This window comes from Dufourea novaeangliae, unplaced genomic scaffold, assembly GCF_001272555.1.
Source record: "Dufourea novaeangliae isolate 0120121106 unplaced genomic scaffold, ASM127255v1 scaffold133, whole genome shotgun sequence".
In the NCBI taxonomy this organism is placed as follows: Eukaryota; Metazoa; Arthropoda; class Insecta; order Hymenoptera; family Halictidae; genus Dufourea; species Dufourea novaeangliae.
The window spans coordinates 1297371-1315850 of NW_015374011.1; the positions used below are offsets into that span (position 1 = coordinate 1297371).

The 18480-nt window shown below is 44.8% G+C and overlaps 2 protein-coding genes across 2 annotated transcripts; both read left to right on the plus strand.

Annotated features, from left to right (window-relative positions):
• Positions 1–164: 164 nt before the first annotated feature.
• LOC107188548 (116 kDa U5 small nuclear ribonucleoprotein component) lies at positions 165–3855 on the plus strand. The gene is made up of 8 exons (XM_015576852.1): positions 165–230; positions 401–675; positions 752–1023; positions 1107–1795; positions 1874–2103; positions 2172–2890; positions 2973–3253; positions 3310–3855. Exons 2-8 carry the CDS (start codon positions 430–432, stop codon positions 3813–3815), a joined length of 2943 nt encoding a protein of 980 aa, XP_015432338.1. The 5' UTR covers positions 165–230; positions 401–429; the 3' UTR covers positions 3816–3855.
• Positions 3856–8777: 4922 nt separating this feature from the next.
• Positions 8778–17120, plus strand: LOC107188602 (polycomb group protein Psc-like). Its single transcript, XM_015576918.1, has 4 exons — positions 8778–8966; positions 11179–11319; positions 11955–12553; positions 12716–17120. The coding sequence occupies exons 2-4, from the start codon at positions 11202–11204 to the stop codon at positions 14486–14488; spliced, it is 2490 nt and encodes an 829-aa protein (XP_015432404.1). The 5' UTR covers positions 8778–8966; positions 11179–11201; the 3' UTR covers positions 14489–17120.
• Positions 17121–18480: the final 1360 nt, after the last annotated feature.

An 18480-nucleotide genomic window follows, 5' to 3' on the forward strand; every position in this document is an offset into this window, starting at 1 on the left:
GTTTTGTATACACACTATAAGCGGAATAATACACGTGTAACTTATCCGTAAACAAGGTTGCGGTGTGATTCTAAATTTGTATTCTGAATGTAATAATTAAAGATTTTTCTTCGTACACACTGTGTTTGTTTTTCATAAGTGTAATTTTCACAATGCATGCATCATAACCATAATTAATCCATTAGAAAACAAGGTCGATTAAACGTTTGCTGCAAATAATATTGATTCTGGTAAGTGTGTGGCATTGGTAATCACCTTTCATACATGTTGCGATATACCAGACAGAATTGAGCAATGATTAACGATCTTTTTATAACATTATACATGACCGGTTATCTATGATTTTCAAGGTTATATATCTGTACCCCACAACTCGTATATATATTTTTTATGTTCGCAGTTGTTGTTTAAATTAGAACCAGACTTATCATGGATGCAGATCTGTATGATGAATTTGGGAATTACATTGGTCCTGACTTGGCCTCTGATAGTGAAGATGAAAATGAGTATGGGAATGCTGGAGATGATGCAGAGGACAGGGAACGCTCTGATGAGGAAATGGAAGAAGACAAAGATGAGTCTAGAGAGCAATCGGAACAAGGGAATTCTATGGCAGTTGTACTACACGAAGACAAAAGATATTACCCAAGTGCATTAGAGGTTTATGGACCAGAGGTAAGTCTACTACCTACAAATATATTTTCATTCATATTTTCACAATTATCATCAATATAGTAGTAATGCATTGCAGGTAGAGACACTAGTGCAAGAAGAAGATGCCCAGCCATTGGACAAACCATTGATAGCACCAACCAGAAAGCCAAAGTTCCAAATCAAACAACAACAACTTCCAGAAACAACATATAGCATAGAGTTCTTAGCAGATATGATGGATGCACCACATTTAATAAGGAATGTGGTTTTACTTGGTCACTTGCACCATGGCAAAACTACTCTAGTGGATTGTTTAGTGAGACAGACTCATCCTTATTTGCATAGTGTAACAGATGAAAAACCCTTGAGGTATATTAATAGACTACAGACACATTTGTGATCGAATCGTTCATTTTCACAGAAAAAACCTATATATACATACATATCGACAGGTACACGGATACCCTATTCACGGAACAACAGCGTGGTGTATCAACGAAAGCAACACCCGTCACTCTGTTGTTACAGGACGTGAAATCCAAGTCTTATCTTCTAAATATATTCGATACACCGGGTCACGTGAACTTTTCCGACGAGGCAACGGCCGCGATACGTTTATCTGACGGGGCGATACTGATTGTAGACGCCGCCGAGGGCGTTATGTTAAACACTGAACGTCTATTGAAACACGCGCTTCAGGAAAAACTCGCGTTAACCGTCTGTATAAACAAAATAGACCGACTCATTCTAGAGTTGAAATTGCCCCCCTTAGACGCGTACTATAAATTGAGACATATTATCGAGGAGATCAATGGATTAATAGCACTTTACTCGGACAACGAAAACCCCTCCTTCGTGTCACCCGCGATTGGGAACGTGTGCTTCGCGAGTTCGGAGTACAATGTTTGCTTTACCTTGAAATCGTTCGCGGCCCTCTATGGAAAGACTCACCCCAGATTAAACTCTAACGAGTTTGCAAAAAGATTATGGGGTGACATATACTTCAACTCGAAAACACGGAAGTTCACCAAGAAACCACCGCATAACACTGCTCAACGGAGCTTCATCGAATTTATTTTAGAACCGTTGTACAAGATATTTGCGCAGGTTGTCGGTGATGTGGACACTACTTTACCAGATGGTCCGTAAATTTATTACGAATGACTCTCTAAACCACAGACTGACTACTCAGGTATACTTATTCTATTTAATTCTACAGTATTGGATGAATTGGGTATCAGACTAACGTCAGAGGAGATGAAGATGAATATCAGACCTTTGTTGAGGCTCGTCTGTACTCGCTTCCTAGGAGATATGTGTGGGCTAGTTGATATGTGCGTAGCCCACGTTCCTAGTCCCCAATCGCACGCGCCAGTAAAAGTTCAACACGTTTACACGGGACCAATAGACTCGCCTCTCGCGCAGGACATGGTGAACTGCGATCCGGATGTTAGTACTTTCAAATTATTCGCTATATCAAAAAATTATGGCACTAAATCAACATACGATGTTTTCAGGGAAGGCTAATGATTCACAGTACAAAAATGTATCCTACCGAGGACTGTACGCTGTTTGTAGTCCTCGGAAGAGTAATGTCCGGTACCCTGGAGGCAGGGCAACGCGTTCGCGTATTAGGCGAAGCGTATTCCCGCACGGACGAGGAAGACTCGCGTATTCTTACTGTGGGTAGATTATGGATCAGCGAGGCACGTTATTCGATCGAGTTGAATAGAGTTCCAGCGGGAAATTGGGTTCTCATCGAGGGCATAGACAGACCAATCGTGAAAACAAGTACAATAACGGATCTCAACAGTTCGGACGATCTGCACATATTCCGGCCGCTAAAGTTCAACACACAGAGTGTGATCAAAATCGCCGTGGAGCCGGTTAATCCATCGGAATTACCAAAGATGTTGGATGGTTTGAGGAAGGTGAACAAAAGTTATCCTCTGCTTGGTACCAGAGTTGAGGAAAGTGGTGAACACGTGGTGCTGGGAACGGGTGAATTATATTTGGATTGCGCCATGCACGATTTACGTCGTATGTATTCGGAGATCGATATAAAAGTGGCCGATCCAGTGGTCGCTTTCGCGGAGACTGTGGTTGAAACAAGTTCGCTGAAATGTTTCGCCGAAACACCGAATAAACGTAACAAGCTGACGATGATCGCTGAGCCGCTTGAAAGGGGCTTGGCAGAGGATATAGAAGCGGAACACGTTAAAATTACATGGAACAAGTGAGTATCTCAAATATTATCAGACCATTCCGATAATAGGTTGTAACCAGATTGAGATGTCGATCCATTTTACGATTTACAGAAAACGGTTGGGAGAGTTTTTCCAAACGAAATACGACTGGGACTTGTTAGCTGCTCGAAGTATATGGGCGTTCGGGCCAGATGCAACGGGTCCTAATATTCTAGTCGATGACACGCTTCCATCCGAAGTAGATAAAACGTTGCTGAACAGCGCACGGGATGCGATTATTCAAGGTTTTCAGTGGGGTACCCGAGAAGGTCCACTTTGCGAGGAGCCGATTCGTAACGTAAAGTTCAAGATCCTGGACGCGGTGATAGCACAGGAACCTCTGCATCGAGGAGGTAAGTAACTTTAACTATATAAAAATCTAGATCGCAATCCAATCCGTTTTCTGTAGGTGGACAGATCATTCCGACTGCCAGAAGAGTAGCCTATTCCGCCTTTCTGATGGCGACGCCCAGATTAATGGAACCCTATTTATTCGTCGAAGTCCAAGCACCCGCAGATTGCGTGTCGGCCGTTTACACGGTGTTAGCCAAGAGAAGAGGGCACGTGACTCAGGACGCACCCGTTCCTGGAAGTCCTTTGTACACTATTAAGGCATTTATACCAGCGATTGATAGCTTCGGGTTCGAGACCGATTTGAGAACGCACACGCAAGGTCAGGCGTTCTGCTTGTCCGTATTCCACCATTGGCAGATCGTACCTGGCGATCCTTTGGATAAGAGTATCACAATTCGGCCGCTCGAGCCGCAACCCGCTACACACTTGGCTAGAGAATTTATGTTGAAGACACGAAGACGGAAGGGACTTTCGGAAGATGTATCAATCAACAAATTCTTCGACGATCCTATGTTGCTCGAATTGGCAAGACAAGACGTACTTCTGAATTATCCATTGTAATAAGCGACCGTTGTAATAATTCTGCTTATGATTTTAATGTATAGACGTATTATTAAAGAACTAATTTTGTACAAATATATATATCTACTTTGACCATTTTTATTATCCTATTTCCCGTATTCGCTGGATTGTACTGCATATCAGTTATTAAACGAAAAGTTTGAAGTAAAAGTTAATTTGGAAAAGAATCATTGCCAAAGCTTTAAATCAAGATTCAGACGTTGAATAAAGGAAGTGGGCGCTATGGTGCGAGTAAAATGGACGACGCTTAAATCGATAACTGCGCAGGGACGCGGAATGTAAAGTCATGGAGAATGAGGAGTGAATAGTATTATTGCAAAAGACCAAAGTGGACTTGCAACATATAAACAAGAACTTTGTTGTACTCGCATTGTTGCTGTAACTATTCAGAAAAATGAAATTTCCATACTTGGTAGTGGTCAATACACCATCAAAGTACATTCTGTTGTAAAATCGATAGTCGCGTAATCGTAAAACTTTTTAACATATTAAAATTTCGATTTTAGATTTTACAATGGTAGACTGCGCGTATTCTTTTCTTACAAGATTATTCCTACTGCACGAAAACTCAAGTACATAATTCTAATTTCTGGGTACAAGAGATCTGTTAAGAAGAAGTATATACTCGTCAGGTGATCCTCAAATCCAAAGAAAAATTAAAGAGTTAAGAAATCGTTCAAATATGTATGTATGAAACGAACGACTACATTTCTAATTTATTTCATGTGGCGCCTATACGAATTGCCAAACGATATACCTATTAGCACTTATTGATCAGGCCTGCTAACATAATGCAATTCAAAATTTCCCTAAAGTCACAACAGTTTCTGCACGCATCAAATAAGCGTCCTTCCTTATGTAATACATACTATCCATGATGAGATTACTTTTAGCGGCCATGGACTGGTCGTGCGGCTATTTTACAGTCAAATATATAAAATGAAATAAAAACAGCTGATTCTGTACTTGTAGTCATGCATCTACAAAGGGAAGAATTAACGAAAGAAAAGAAATTACGAGATATATACTCAATATCAGAGATTCGAGACGAGAAGACGAATGCAGCAAAGACAGCGCGCGCAGTTAGCGGGCGGGGCTGCAACTGCGCACGACCGAATAGGTGGACAGAGTGGTCGGAGTCTGGCGCCATTTTACCGGTTTTAGCCATGCCCAACCGCCCGCCCCTAAGTGGCGATCGACCAGACAGCCGTGTAGGCCCGATGGACGCAAAATCGGGTTCGCTCGACTCCCAATTGTCTCTCTTCAAGGCAACCCGACGGTCGCTACGAAGCGGAAGCGGACTATCGCGTCGTCGCCGATCGATCGGTCGGCTCTTCGTTCTTCTCTCTCCTTCTCCCACCATTCCACAGCGTCGCGGCCCATACGCGCATAATCGGGCGCTTCTTTCCTGTACGATGTATATACATACGTATGCGCGTTATGCCGCAAACATTAACTAGAATTTTGCCCCCATTATTTTCATTTTTGGGTGCGTTATTTAACGAATGTATAGGCATTTGGAGTGGAGAAATCTCTTTGTTCAGAGGAATTGAAACGCGGATGATGCTCACCGTACCCTTTAATCAACTCTGTGATCCGTTCTCTACAAATTGTAACTGTATTGTAGATTGAAAAGATGACAACCATGGAAAATCATTTCTGTAAATGTTCGTCTAAAGATGTCCTCATGAATGAAAATTTAAGCGATTGTTACATTTAAGAAATCTCTCGGGGTGCTCTTTGGGATTTTACGAAATTCTTTCTCTTCCTCTAATGATATCGGTGTATTGAAGTCGGCAGCGTTATCGCCATTTAGTAATAGTAGGTACATATAAGTACGAATGTATGCACCTGAAAATTCCAAAGAATCATCCGAAAAACAAGCGAGATCTGGTTTCTACAGGTATCGTCGCGATAAGTGGGGCTACATGACCAATCAGGATCAACCGGTTACCGGGTTCTATAAATAGCGGAACAATTTAAATTTACAATAGCACACGATGTGTCGTCGCGCGGCACTGTTACATACGGGATATTTCTCGAATACGGTTCGGCTGGTTGTCGCGGCACGTTATCGGGAGACGGTGCGTGCATATGTGCGTAACGTACCTATCGTCGAAACTAGAGTAACGCCTATACGCGCGTGGAGGTAGAAGCGGAACGTCGACCACTGTTTTCTTTGGTACTTACACAGATCGAAGTTACGAAACTAGAGGCCAAGGAGTATGCATAATGGATCGAGCGCGTTTATTAGGTCGGTGCACATAGAATGCCGATTTCCGGTACCTTGAATTGTACAGTACGAATCAAGGATGAACAGGTAAGTCATTCACGAAAAGAGGAAGTATCGAGACCATCAGTTCGATAACAGTTTTCCATTATACCTACATATTTCACATTTATACAGTGTCGATATAGAGTAGACCGAAGCTAATCGGATCAAAATAAGAATTCAGTCCATATTTTTTATATTTTCATGGATTATGCATTTCGAGTGTTTATATTGCGTCATCCTTATCCCCCACACCCAATCCAATAACCCAACAATTGTTTCACGTAGATGTTCAGTGCTGGCACATGCTACCATTGAGACGAACGCGTGCGAATGTTATAATTTTCACATCAAAAGGTAAGCTTGAAAACTCAAATGTGTTTATTATCATTAGTTTAGATAGTGTTCAAATTTAGTGTTTCATATATTTTAGATTATTATTGCCTGTGGTCGCTAGAGTAAACCGAATGTTTTGTATATACGATGAATGTTGAGAACTGAGCGAATGAGATTAACTGTTTAGACTAAGATATTGATGTCGGCGCCGAAAGTCTGTAGACTGCGTCGTCGAAATTTGGGCGTCTTGAGTTCTGTGTGCCTGTGTGTGTTGGGGGGAGCCTTTGTGAGAGTGATGAGAATGCGCTTAGACAGTCGAGTCTTGAAATAACCAAACCGAGACGTTAAACTATTAATGTGTTACGTGTTTTATTTCATCTACTGGAAATCCTATTTATTTCCTACATTATATCACAATTCGTCTATCTATCCTATTCAATTCGAAGTCCTTATGTATGGGGCTAACTGGATCTCGTCGTTTGGGGCGAATCGGATATTTGTCAATTCTCGTTTTTCGTTTGCAAAAGAAGGATTTTTAAGTTTTCTTTATTTCGTTAATATTAATGTTGAAGTTAAATGTGGACTAATTACGAATTTATAATAAATAATTAGCTTTCTAAACTTTAACTATTACTTTTGTCGGTCTGCCCTCGATCTACCCTATGTACTTTCATTATGACGCAGACAAGACACTGTTCGTAACACGCTGCTGCTCGAAACTTGCTTTTTATGCTCAATGCGCTGCGTCCGTATTCGATGTATCTGATTGATATAGTGAGATGACGTTCGAGTATCGGCCCAACTATTTCCTCGCGCTGATTAGCTGCGCGTACATTGACGTCTCGTCTGATCTTCACGACGTTTCTAATCCTGCGAAACTACTTTTTGTGGCGGACAATTTGGCTGCTTATAAACTGACCCTAGCAACCACCTGTAATATATCCGCTTGACAACTAGCTACTAACAGAAAAGGTTCCACTGCTGCGAAACATGGTTGCAAGAGTAAGTGAGCGTACTGGTCCAAAAACCCTGACTACTGGATCTCCATAGAGAAACATTGATACTCTTCGGTCTTTTAAGGTAATGTATAATTCATACAAGGGTTACGGTTCCTCAGGTATTGTCCAGGTGCTTTTGAAGATGCAAGAAATATCTTCTTGAACAAAATCGGTGTTTTTCGGCGTTGCAGGTGAAGGGATATAGAACATCAAGTGGTTATGATGGACGATCAAAAGCACGATCAAATCGAGTCGTGACGTAAATGAACGCGAATCGATCGAAGAGTCTCGACGATCAAAGGGGTACGAAGGGTGAACGGCTGTGAGGGGGATGGGCCGAAGGGAGAGTCGGATGAGAGGAGGAAATGTCGACATCGCGGAAAAGGACAAGGCTCGGGGGAAAAGGGAAACGAGCCAGGCTCGTCGACGTTCGGCGACGCTCGGCGTCGCTCGTGCGGCTCCGTCGCAGCGAGGGCGGGGTTTAGGCGGGGTCGATACGCGGAGCAGAGCCCGTGTCTTCCCGTCGTTTCCGTGCAGCGTCGTTCTAATCGCACCGTATCGAAATCTGGCAACGGCTGCCGCCGCAGTTCGGCGCCACCGCTGCCGCACACTTGCTTTGCTCGCCGGTTACCGGCGCCGTCGCCGCCACTGGATCCACGATATCATCGGGTATCGTCGCGCTCGTTCCGAGAGTCGGCCGAGTGTAGCGAATCGAGTTGCGGCCAAGAGAGCGGGTTACGTTAACGTCGAGTTTGCGGGACGAGAGTCCTCAAAGAGGAAGGAGGCGGCGAAAGAGCGACAAAGACCGTGAAAGAGTATACGAAAGGGAGGGGCGGGGGCGAGGGGGCGGAGAGAGCGATGGCAAGAGAAGGAAGGAGCGAGTGAGCATGCGAACGCGCGCGCGCGTCTGTCTACCCACCGGTCGATCGACAACAACGTCGTCGTCGACGACGACGACGGCGAGTACGGGACGAAGAACGTGGCACGCGTAAACGGGAGTGACGACGAAGTTCGGGCAGTTACGGCGTAATAGAAAGAGTCGAGCATACGGAATAAAAGAGGAAAAAAAACGAAGTAGGTGGCGAAGAAGGAAGGAGGGAAGAGAAGGTACCGGAGTGGAAGGAAGGAAGAAAGGTAGGGGGAAGAAGGAGAGAATCGGGTCGAAATCGTGGACACGGGGGGACATGTGCGCGGCGCTGTGCTCGCAGCCAGTAGGGACGTGATGGTACGTAGCTCGCGGCGTGCGAGTTATCAGGATTGCTCGCGGTCACGGGTTCGTGACAACGGCCGTGGCGAGGACTGCGACGGCGTGAGCGACGACAACGGGCGCGCTATCGCGAGAGAGAGCCCCGGGGCGCCGCACTCCGACGGACGGAGCGGCGTTGCCACCTCTTCGTGGTCGCTGCATCGCGAGAACCGATACGGCAACCAAGAACACCGTCGTTGCCACGTCCGCTGCTACGTTCCGCTGCCAGCCGGGACGGCAGCTCGCTGGCTACGACGACCGTCTCTCTCGCTTAGCTGGTAAGCAGCACCTATACCTACACAAAGTTGGTTCGCCTCTCTATACCCGCCCTGAAAACGTGTGGTAGTCGCCGCGCGAATCGACCAACCAGCCTTAGTATTACACGCTTCTTCTCTTCGCGATTCTCTCCTGAAGATAGGAGAAACCCTCCTCGCCGCGGCAATCTGCTATCCGCGGGATCCTATTGCCTGGAATAGCTACCGTGTTCTCCCGCGGTACGTGTACAACCCGCCGAATGATATAGTGAACTAACACGTAGATTAAACAAGCCACGAATAAGGAAAGCATGTGTGTATATATGTAGGAGAGGACGGGTATTTACTTGGGGCCACAGGAGAACATAGTTTTGTAAACAACGGATGCTGGGTGAAATACGCATATATACGTTTGGCGAGTTCATTGTTTCCTTCACCGATTATATAGATTTCTAAGAATAAACAATAATGATTTTGAAAAAAGTACGCTCGAGGTATATGTACTTTCGTGGTAACGATGTTCACTTGATGAGTTATCTTTGTCGAGTACCCTACTTCTTTTTTTTTTTAATATTTGTCCTCTCTATTGCGTTGCGAATCGAATGCTAGTTTTTCCGTCTTTCTCTGACCGTCTCGTGATCGTCGAACGTAGAGAACGTGACCGGAATCGGAACGAGGGCTTGTTCGTCCGGCCGATGAAAAATTGAGATCGCGACTCCTCTCGAGGGACCGTTCCGCGAGGAACCAATTCGGCCTCTGCCCGCTTGGCGCCAGACCTTTCTCAAGTTCGAGTCCAGAGACCCTTCTGCCTCTCCCTCTGCCTCCCCCCCTATTCGGTCGCCTCTTCGTCTCTCCTGCCATTCCTGGTGACCCCACTTTCGTGTCTCCGCCGTATGCCCGGCCTTGGCGAATCATTCACCAAACCGAAATTGCCTGAACACGAGTAGTCGACTACCTACGTATATGTGTATATATATGTATTCCCCAACGCAGGTGGTCGGCCTTCCTTTTTGGCCAATTCGCCGGCCATGCGCAGTGACACATACCCCCCATGTACTCATCAGCTAGCTACACACGAAATGTTCTCAAAGCTCGAATCTACTTCGTTGACTCTAATTTCTAAAGTACACTTTCGCAGAAGTCGGAAAGCTTCGGTGGGCTAGATTTCATACGGGACCAAACGGAACGGTATCTATCGCGCGGGGAGATCTCGCGGTAGCTCTAAAAACCTAGTTTTTCCAGGTCGACGTAGTGTCGCGTGACTGGGCTGGTTTCACTGTCAAGTACCTTTCACGCGAGGACCTCGTTGTTCGGGTCGTGTTCGGCTTCGATAATCGCGCCTCTTGTACCGAGAGAGACAAAGGGAGTGAAAAAAAAAAAAGAGAAAAACTTCTTTAATCCCTGACTCCGATAACGTCGAACAAAACATTCTTATTCGCGATCGATGATCGACCAGCCGCGTCTCCTTGGTGTGTATTCGAACAAGCACTGGGAGAACTCGAAGGGGAATGATCTGTAACGAGGTTCGAACGACCGGAAAGCATCTTTGGCGGTAAACGTGTTAATGAATGCTCGCGAAGAACGTTCAGTATAGAGGTGAATTGAAGTTTGTATTCGCGCGAAGACCGATTTTCTCGCGCGATTCGAGCTAGTCGAACGCTCGTGTACGATACGAGGTATTCATAGTGTACGGCAATTGTTTACATGAACGTATTATCGTATGCCCGCCGCGAATAAGGGAATGAAAAGAGAAAGCATCCCCTTTAAGAGATAGACCTTAAAGTCCCAGCGTAACTCGTTTCTCCCTACGGATTTCCACGAGATATTTCATTGGATATTCTAAATATATCGACGGTTCGATTTCGGTTACGTGTCTCAGTAAATGGAAATCGTCGCGTGTATACTAAACTGATTAGCTGCGGGAATTCCCCGTAGGTGGTAGTGCCGCGCGACTACCTGTAATTTTGGGATCCTCTCGTCCCTATTCGAATGCGTATCGGCGTCATCGGTATCGGTACTAATACCCCGCGATTTAATTTTTGATAAGCCCAAAAATCATCGGATACTCAGGAGGCTCATCGTGGAACAAAACGAATCGTGTGAAACTCTATTATTTAGAAGCAACAATGTTGCTTGCATGACACTGTCGACGAAATACCGCTACGTCGATCGCGATTAAAAGGATCTTTAATCATCGCTGATCCGACAGTCGAGGATTAACAATCGGATGGCACAGCTGTTTCAGAACCGAATAGCAACATGGAGGCGACGGAGAGGGAGAAGCCACTGGTTAAAGACGTGAACGAGCATATCGTGTGTCCTCTGTGCAGGGGCTACCTTGTAGACGCAACGACACTCGTGGAATGCCTGCATTCTTGTTAGTATTCTCTACTATATAAATAAAAAATTCTATCGTGCCGTGTCGCATCGATCGAAACGGGCGGCTCAATGCTCGAATCGCCTGTTATCCGCTTATTACCATTAATTTGCAATGGAAAGAAATTCACGAGCTGTTCGAAGACGATCCATCGGTCGGTCGTAATACGATGCAACGCGTAATGAAAACCGTCTGATCGCGAGAGTCATATGTTATTCGAACGCGTGGATGTGCCGTACTTGAAACGGCTGTATCTACTTCGTGCGCGTGGAAATACTCCGTACGTTTGCCACCGCCCTTCTGGCGGGGATAGTTGAGAATTTTATTCAAGGAGGGTGACTAAGTAATCGGCGTGTGGCTCTTCGCCGGGCGTTTTCATTCTTTCGTGCCACCGTCGAGATTTCGAAAATGGTCAACATTTCATCGCGTCGGGAACGGAATAAAAAAAGTCATTGTATTGTATAAGTAACGGGAATATTTTGTATACCTAGTCAACGGCGCGTAGAAACGGTTCTCTTTGAATTACACCGAGCAAAAATGGCATTGCCTCGCGACGGTGAAGAATTGCATTACTTGTGGGATGACCCATAAAAAGACGACGCGAGCGTAAAGTACAAGGCGGACGGCACTCTCAGTTTGCAGAGGTTGCATAGTCAGGCGGCTGAGCAGCGGTGCCCGAGCGTGTCCCGTGTGCAACGTCGCAACGTCTCCGCCTCTCCAGCCGGACGTGAAGCTACAACGACTGGTGTATCTCCTGGTACCGGGCCTCTTCCGGTCTGAACTCGACCGAAGGCGTCACTTCCGGCGGGTGAACCCACAGTGTCCACCTTCGACCCCACCCTTGGGGTCTCTCGATTTAACCTTGGACGACTTCGTCAGTCTAAGTCTGTGCGAGCTCGATGAACCGGAAGAAGAGGGACAAGATCAGCAAGCGGAGAACCATGTCGGGTCACGACACCGGACGAGCATCGATCAGACCAAGCACGAAGACACGATACGGATTCGAAGTACGCGATATTTAAAATGTCCGGCAGGGGTGACGGTCCGACACCTGGTCAGATTGTTGATGCTGAAGAGAGGTTGGGAAGAGGCGAGCTCTCAGGGGACGAACGTCAACACGATAGAAATGCTGTGCGAGAGGAACAACGAACACCGACGCGGGGGCTCGAAGATGATGGCATTGGACCAATCGTGGACTCTGTTAGACCTTGCCTGCATATTTGGCTGGAAAAGGGTGAGTCCTTTTATCATTTTCTATTCCGTTTGATCTAACGAAAGATCGATGGTTCATCTCGTACGTACCACCGAGCAATCGTTTCGCACATCGGTGTCGTATCTTGACCTCCTATGATCCACGCTAGATATCATAGGGGAAGCGACGATTTTCACATTACAGGAATCGCCTATGAAGCTGTATTACCGAGTGACGCGAAAGGATAACGTGGTCACCGTGTCGAGAGTGAGCCCTTACAACGACGAGACGTCCAAAGATGCCACAACGATGGAAAACATTCAAAGACCGCCGACGCCGCCGCCAAGTCCAAAGCCTGTCCAAGAATGCGAAGTCGAGGCTCGTAGGATTTTAGAAAGTAGCACCGAGCCGGCTCGGTCGCTGGAGACGAATCTGGAACGCGACAAGGAGCCGAAGGCAAAGAAACCCCGTTGCGAGGTGACGCCCGTCATGAGAACGCCCGATCTCGTGCCGATGCAGACCAATCACGTGCCGGAGAGCTCGAAGACCAAAGAGCTGACCAGATTGGAGCACCGGAAACGCAGGAAACGACGGAACAAGCGAGTCATCGCCGAGATCACGACCACACCGAGGGAAGATCTGTTGAAACTGAAGGTTCGGCTTACGCCCTGTCCATCGAGGATCACGTCGACCACTGGAGCTGGACAGACAAAGGAGAAGTTGTTGCAGATGAGGGCCGTTAGACGAGAGAAAATCAAAGCCACGGCTATGGGGCAGCAACGATCGACGAGTAGTTCTTTGGTCCGAGAAGAAGGTGCTGGTCCGAAAGATAACATCGGGGAAACTGAGGAGACGATAGAGGAGATCATAGACAGTATACCGGACGAAGTTGTCAGAATCGCACAAAATATAAGTACTCCAGCAGAAGAGACGTCCCCAGGGACGGAAAGGATGGAACCGAGAAGTACACCGTCCACTTGTAGATCTTCCCCCAAATCAAAAGAGGAGACGGAACCCGAGACAGCGAAGGCGCCGGAGAAGGTCGAACTGGTCCAACCGAAGAAAGACGAGGAGATCCTCCGACGATTGGGTTTGGTAGCGGTGAACGAAAGCGGCGAAAACTTCCGTGAGAAAACGAAGCAACGTGTTCAAAGCAACAGCGAGAAGAACGACAGTATGGACCGAGAGAAGCTCGAGAAGCAACTTCGTGAAAGTAAAGCTAACCGTGTGAGGAGTTTGTTAGCCGAGAAACAGATGCGCGACACCCTCAAGAGTATAATGTCGAAGACAAAAGAAGAGCAATCCCCGAATCTACAAGTCAGTACCGTTCCAAAGAAGAAAGGACCACCGCCGCTGGCACCCCTCCGAGTCGCTAAGCCTTCGGGCTTCGCCGCGTCGAGCGCCATTTTAGAACCAAACAATTCGAAATACGAGATACCGTTGGACCTCAGCAGCGGTGGAACTGTGCACAATAACGTCCTCGATCTATCCGCCAATTTATCGACCGGTAACTTCTCCTTGTCCTCCGCGTCTTCGTCATCATCCTCATCATCCTCCCCATCTTCTTCCTCATCGTCCTCGTCATCTTCGTCCTGTTCAGTGTCCTCGTTGAATACCAGACCAGTACGACCAGGTATCGCCACGGGAAGCTTATTACGAGGGAAGACGAAGGATTCGGATCAACGACGCGGTCAAGAATCCAATCTGGTCACGCTTTCCGATGCAGCGGTGTCCTTGCTAAGCGGATGCATCTCCGACAAGAACTCGGTGGATCCTTTGGTGCTCGGTTCGGGCAACATCGCCAGCAAAGTGGCACTGCGGATACCACAGCCTCATCAGCGTATATCTGGTTTCGGAATGAAGATCAAACCCAATCTCAGCATCAGGCACATACCCAATCCGCAAGCTGTAGTCGCCTCGCAGTACAGAAATCAACGGGCCAGCTACTTCAACACCGGCTCCCAGCAGCCACCGTAAGAAGGATCCCTCGCCGATCAACAAACGGCCCAGCTTTCCTGTATTCCTCCGTTTCACCATTACCATACCTACTTCCTACTATCTTTACACGTATAAGAACGCTCCTACGGAAAAACGAGATTCCTATGTGACCAACCCAAAGGCTGTACGTTACCATATATTTTCTTCCCCCGCTTCCTGTAAAACCGCGTCTCGTCCACACACGCGACCGTGGGGCTTAAACGTTTCACAAAACGACGCGACGTGTTTCCGCGTGGGTGCGAAGACACACGGGGTACACCCGGTAGCACGAACTAGAACAGCCGTCTCGGCGAGTGAAAGTGTAAGAGAAGATTTAACATGGTAAAAGCAAACGAGTATGTAAGGTACCTGCTTTAAAAGAAACAAAAAAAAAAGAAGTATGGGAACCGGCTTCCCGTGTGTCTTCGACCTGTGAGAGGAAACGATATTCGATCCGTTGTTATTTAGATATATGTTAAGTTACGTATGTTTGTAATGCATGTGTGTATGTGTGTGTCTATGATCCACCGTAGCCATTAAAACGCAGATCGTGCTCGTGTCTCGAACGGACGAAGGATTCTTCAAAAAAAAAAAAGAGAAAAGATGGAGTCGGCAATTAGACGAACCGCTCCTGCGATTACCAGTGGCGTAATGCGTGACAGAGATAGATTATACGTTATATAAACGTGTGGTTAGGGGTTGTAGAGTGGGTATATAGCGGGTGAATGGTTACGAATACGGCGGACGGATGACGGATAAGCTTTCCTTGTCTCCCCCACGTGTTGTCTCTCCTTTAGAAACTTAGAGAAATATACGTATGTACTTCATAGAGATGCCAAAGAAGTTCGGAGAACGTGTGCAATGTATTAGTGCAATTTAATTATCGTATATCGTATAATATATACCTATCATTATACAACGGACTTGGCGCGATGATACGGCTGTAAGATTCGATTCGTGGTAAAAAGGGGGGGTATACGCTAGTCGTAACGGCGAAATATTATGCGAATCGGATGCACACGATTTGAAGCAGCCCTTAAATAATTTTACAAGATGTCGACGGACAGTTTCGCGAATCCCACGAAATCATCTTTTATAATCGGAAGTATATATGTATAACTGGAAAGCTTTGCGAAAGCTTTCCCACGCGCGTGTTCTCGATAATATCTGATAGTCGAGGCACATCTATAAAGCATACCTACTGTTGAATCGGCAGTTTTTCTTTTTTTTCTTTTGCTTTACGAAAAAATATAAACTCATATCGCTGTTATTGGTTTGCGAATAATATTATTATGGTCAAGTGCTTTTGAAAAGAAAATCAAAAAAAGAAAAAAAAAAAAGAACGGCGAGAGGAGCTGAGAGCCTGATTTATGTAATACGACGATTTTTAACGCTGTAACACGCGGAATTTGTACGATCGTTGAATTGCTCTCGTTTAACCGAGGACAGCAATAAAGATCAACTTGATTTAAAGGAAACCCGAAACGTTTACCAGGAATTCCAGATCCTACTCGAACGGTCAGAATAATTCAGTGTTTAATGGAGCGTAAGACGTTGCGTAAAAAAGAATACTATAATTATCGAACGGGCATCAAGGTGGGTATGCAGAAATACAGTAAGGATTGGATATTCAAGACGGTACGTCGCTAAACGAGTCAACGGTAGTTAAAAAGCATCCTTCGAATGATATAGGTACTTGTCAACGAGAGACGGGGAACGAACGAGAACCACGGAGAATGATGGTACATTATATAATAATATTCGTGTAGGAAAGCAGCGCATCAATTAATAGACATATGTATGTATAGCTTGTACGTTTATGATGTCCAATTATCCTGCTCCACACTCGCGTGCGCGTGTGCGTTAATTCCCGTGTATGGAGAATATGAATGCGCAAACGAAAAAGGAGAGAACGTATCTATCTTGTTCTCGGCAACGGAATCGGGTATTCGAATCGGTAACGAAATTCGCGTCAATTAATTTTAATGGTTGATCAGCAGCCACGCACGATTTCGAATTAAGCTGAAAAATCAAAAAAAAAAAAAATTAATAAACTGCCAGTTCGTAAAGACGAGGTGGACCACATCGGGGCTACAGGCTCGTTAGAATTTACGACGATTTCAAAGGGACCCAGATTTTTACACGTTATTTTTCTACCGGGTTTTTTAAATAGAATCGCGTCCAAAAGAGAACACACGCGTTACGTTCTATTGTCGTTATTGATCAGAATTTCTCCATTAATCGACTAATAATTCACGTTGAATAAGTAGAGACGTGACTTTCGTTCGGTCTTGGTGATTCGCAAAATGATAATATAGATACGAAAACTGCGAATATCATTCGATTACTTTAAAATCGGACTTATCCTATGGACAAATAGCTGCCGCAGAATTGGACGTATGCTTCGCTTGAAATGATAACTCATTCATTAAAGAAACGTTCGCGTATTTCGTTATCAGTGATTCGAAATGTTAAGTATACCTGATTTGTCGTAATTGGAAATTTGCGATTCGTAAAGATTTTAACGCGCAGGTACTTTGTGCCCGCCGTGTAACGAGGGATCAAGAACTCTTTCGGTTGATTAATTGTTTTCTTGTTTCTTTATTGTTAATGTTTGTTTCAGAAATGTTCCCCCAACTACACAAAGAACCGGAAAACACTTTCTTAGATATCTACGGTTAAAAATATGACGGAGTGGTCGATAAAATCTCGTCTTTGACCGATTAAAGCGTTGTGCAAATGTTTTAAATTTTAAAGAGTTATGAAGATTATGAAATGGAAATTACTGTTATCATCGATTGACTGTCGCGAAGTCGATCGTGTATGGTTATGTTCAGTTTTAGTTTAAATTTTAGAATTATATTACGTAGACGTGATCGGCTGTATCGTCAAATTATCGTCGTGATAAATTGTTCCGACATGAAACTCGACTAATTATTACCAGTTACATATTACCGACATTTTTGTCGCTACGAATACTAAGTACATACATACGTAACTCATTGTCAGTACAGTATTCCCATGATAAACAAGCTGTGAATTGTAATCGAAATAAGAATATCAATAATCGTTAAGAAAACAGTTAAGTATTCAAATGTTCGAGTCACCTTTATTCGTGTTCTTTGTCTTTGATATTTCTTAGCCATTACGAAACGGTCCTAAAATTGTCAGTTCACTTGTTAAACTGCAATCAATGGAAGAGTAATCGAAATTTATTGTAAAATAAACCGGATAACCGTATAATTCAGGCTAAAAATACGTATTATATTATCATATATGTATTTAGTATGTACCATTGATCGTTCGAGTACATATTTAATTGTTTCGAATATTATCGTAAAGAACTTTTCATTTGAAACTTACTCCGCTTCATCTCGTCGATGAATGGCACTCGACAGTATTTGTTGTTATCGCTGATTAACTAATGTGTTTACTTCGATATTTTGTTGAAATTGTTTTCGAAAATCATGTTGTATCCAAGTGTACGATCATTGCTCGTCAATAAATCGTGATATGTATAATCGTATATGAGTGTTTATTTAATCGCACCCCTGCATCAGTGAAATCATTTCGTGAAATTTAAACAACAGAGGTGCAAAGATACCTATCTACGTAATATTTTGTTGTTTCTGTAATGAAAAAAAATATATTCAATCGCATAGTTTTAGAGGTTTGGAGAACGTCTTGCGAATGAATTTCTACTCCAGGTCACCGCCATTTTTACGTTCGGTCGCGAATGGTGCGAGTCTTTACGCAAGTTCTAAAGCTGTAAGACATCGTACACGATAAACAAGCAACTAATCTGATATCCTCAAATATGTACTGCTTTTAACGTGAGTCTATATTATTCCAAAGATGTCATTAATATGTAGAAATCAAAAGGCATGTCGCGTATACAATTTTTAGAAACACCGTTATGGTCATTTTACCGTCATTGGTTTTTTCTACAGCTGCTAGGACCGCAGGTAGAATTTGCTACGTGACTTTTTCAT

Excerpts from the sequence above, each read along its gene's own strand:
- LOC107188548 (XM_015576852.1), top strand. The coding sequence starts at position 430 with ATGGATGCAGATCTGTATGATGAATTTGGGAATTACATTGGTCCTGAC. Across the intron at positions 1,796-1,873 it reads GGACACTACTTTACCAGATG|TATTGGATGAATTGGGTATC; the intron begins GTCCGTAAATTT and ends TTAATTCTACAG. Across the intron at positions 2,104-2,171 it reads TGGTGAACTGCGATCCGGAT|GGAAGGCTAATGATTCACAG; the intron begins GTTAGTACTTTC and ends CGATGTTTTCAG.
- LOC107188602 (XM_015576918.1), top strand. The coding sequence starts at position 11,202 with ATGGAGGCGACGGAGAGGGAGAAGCCACTGGTTAAAGACGTGAACGAG. Across the intron at positions 11,320-11,954 it reads CGTGGAATGCCTGCATTCTT|TTTGCAGAGGTTGCATAGTC; the intron begins GTTAGTATTCTC and ends CGGCACTCTCAG. Across the intron at positions 12,554-12,715 it reads GCATATTTGGCTGGAAAAGG|GAATCGCCTATGAAGCTGTA; the intron begins GTGAGTCCTTTT and ends TTCACATTACAG.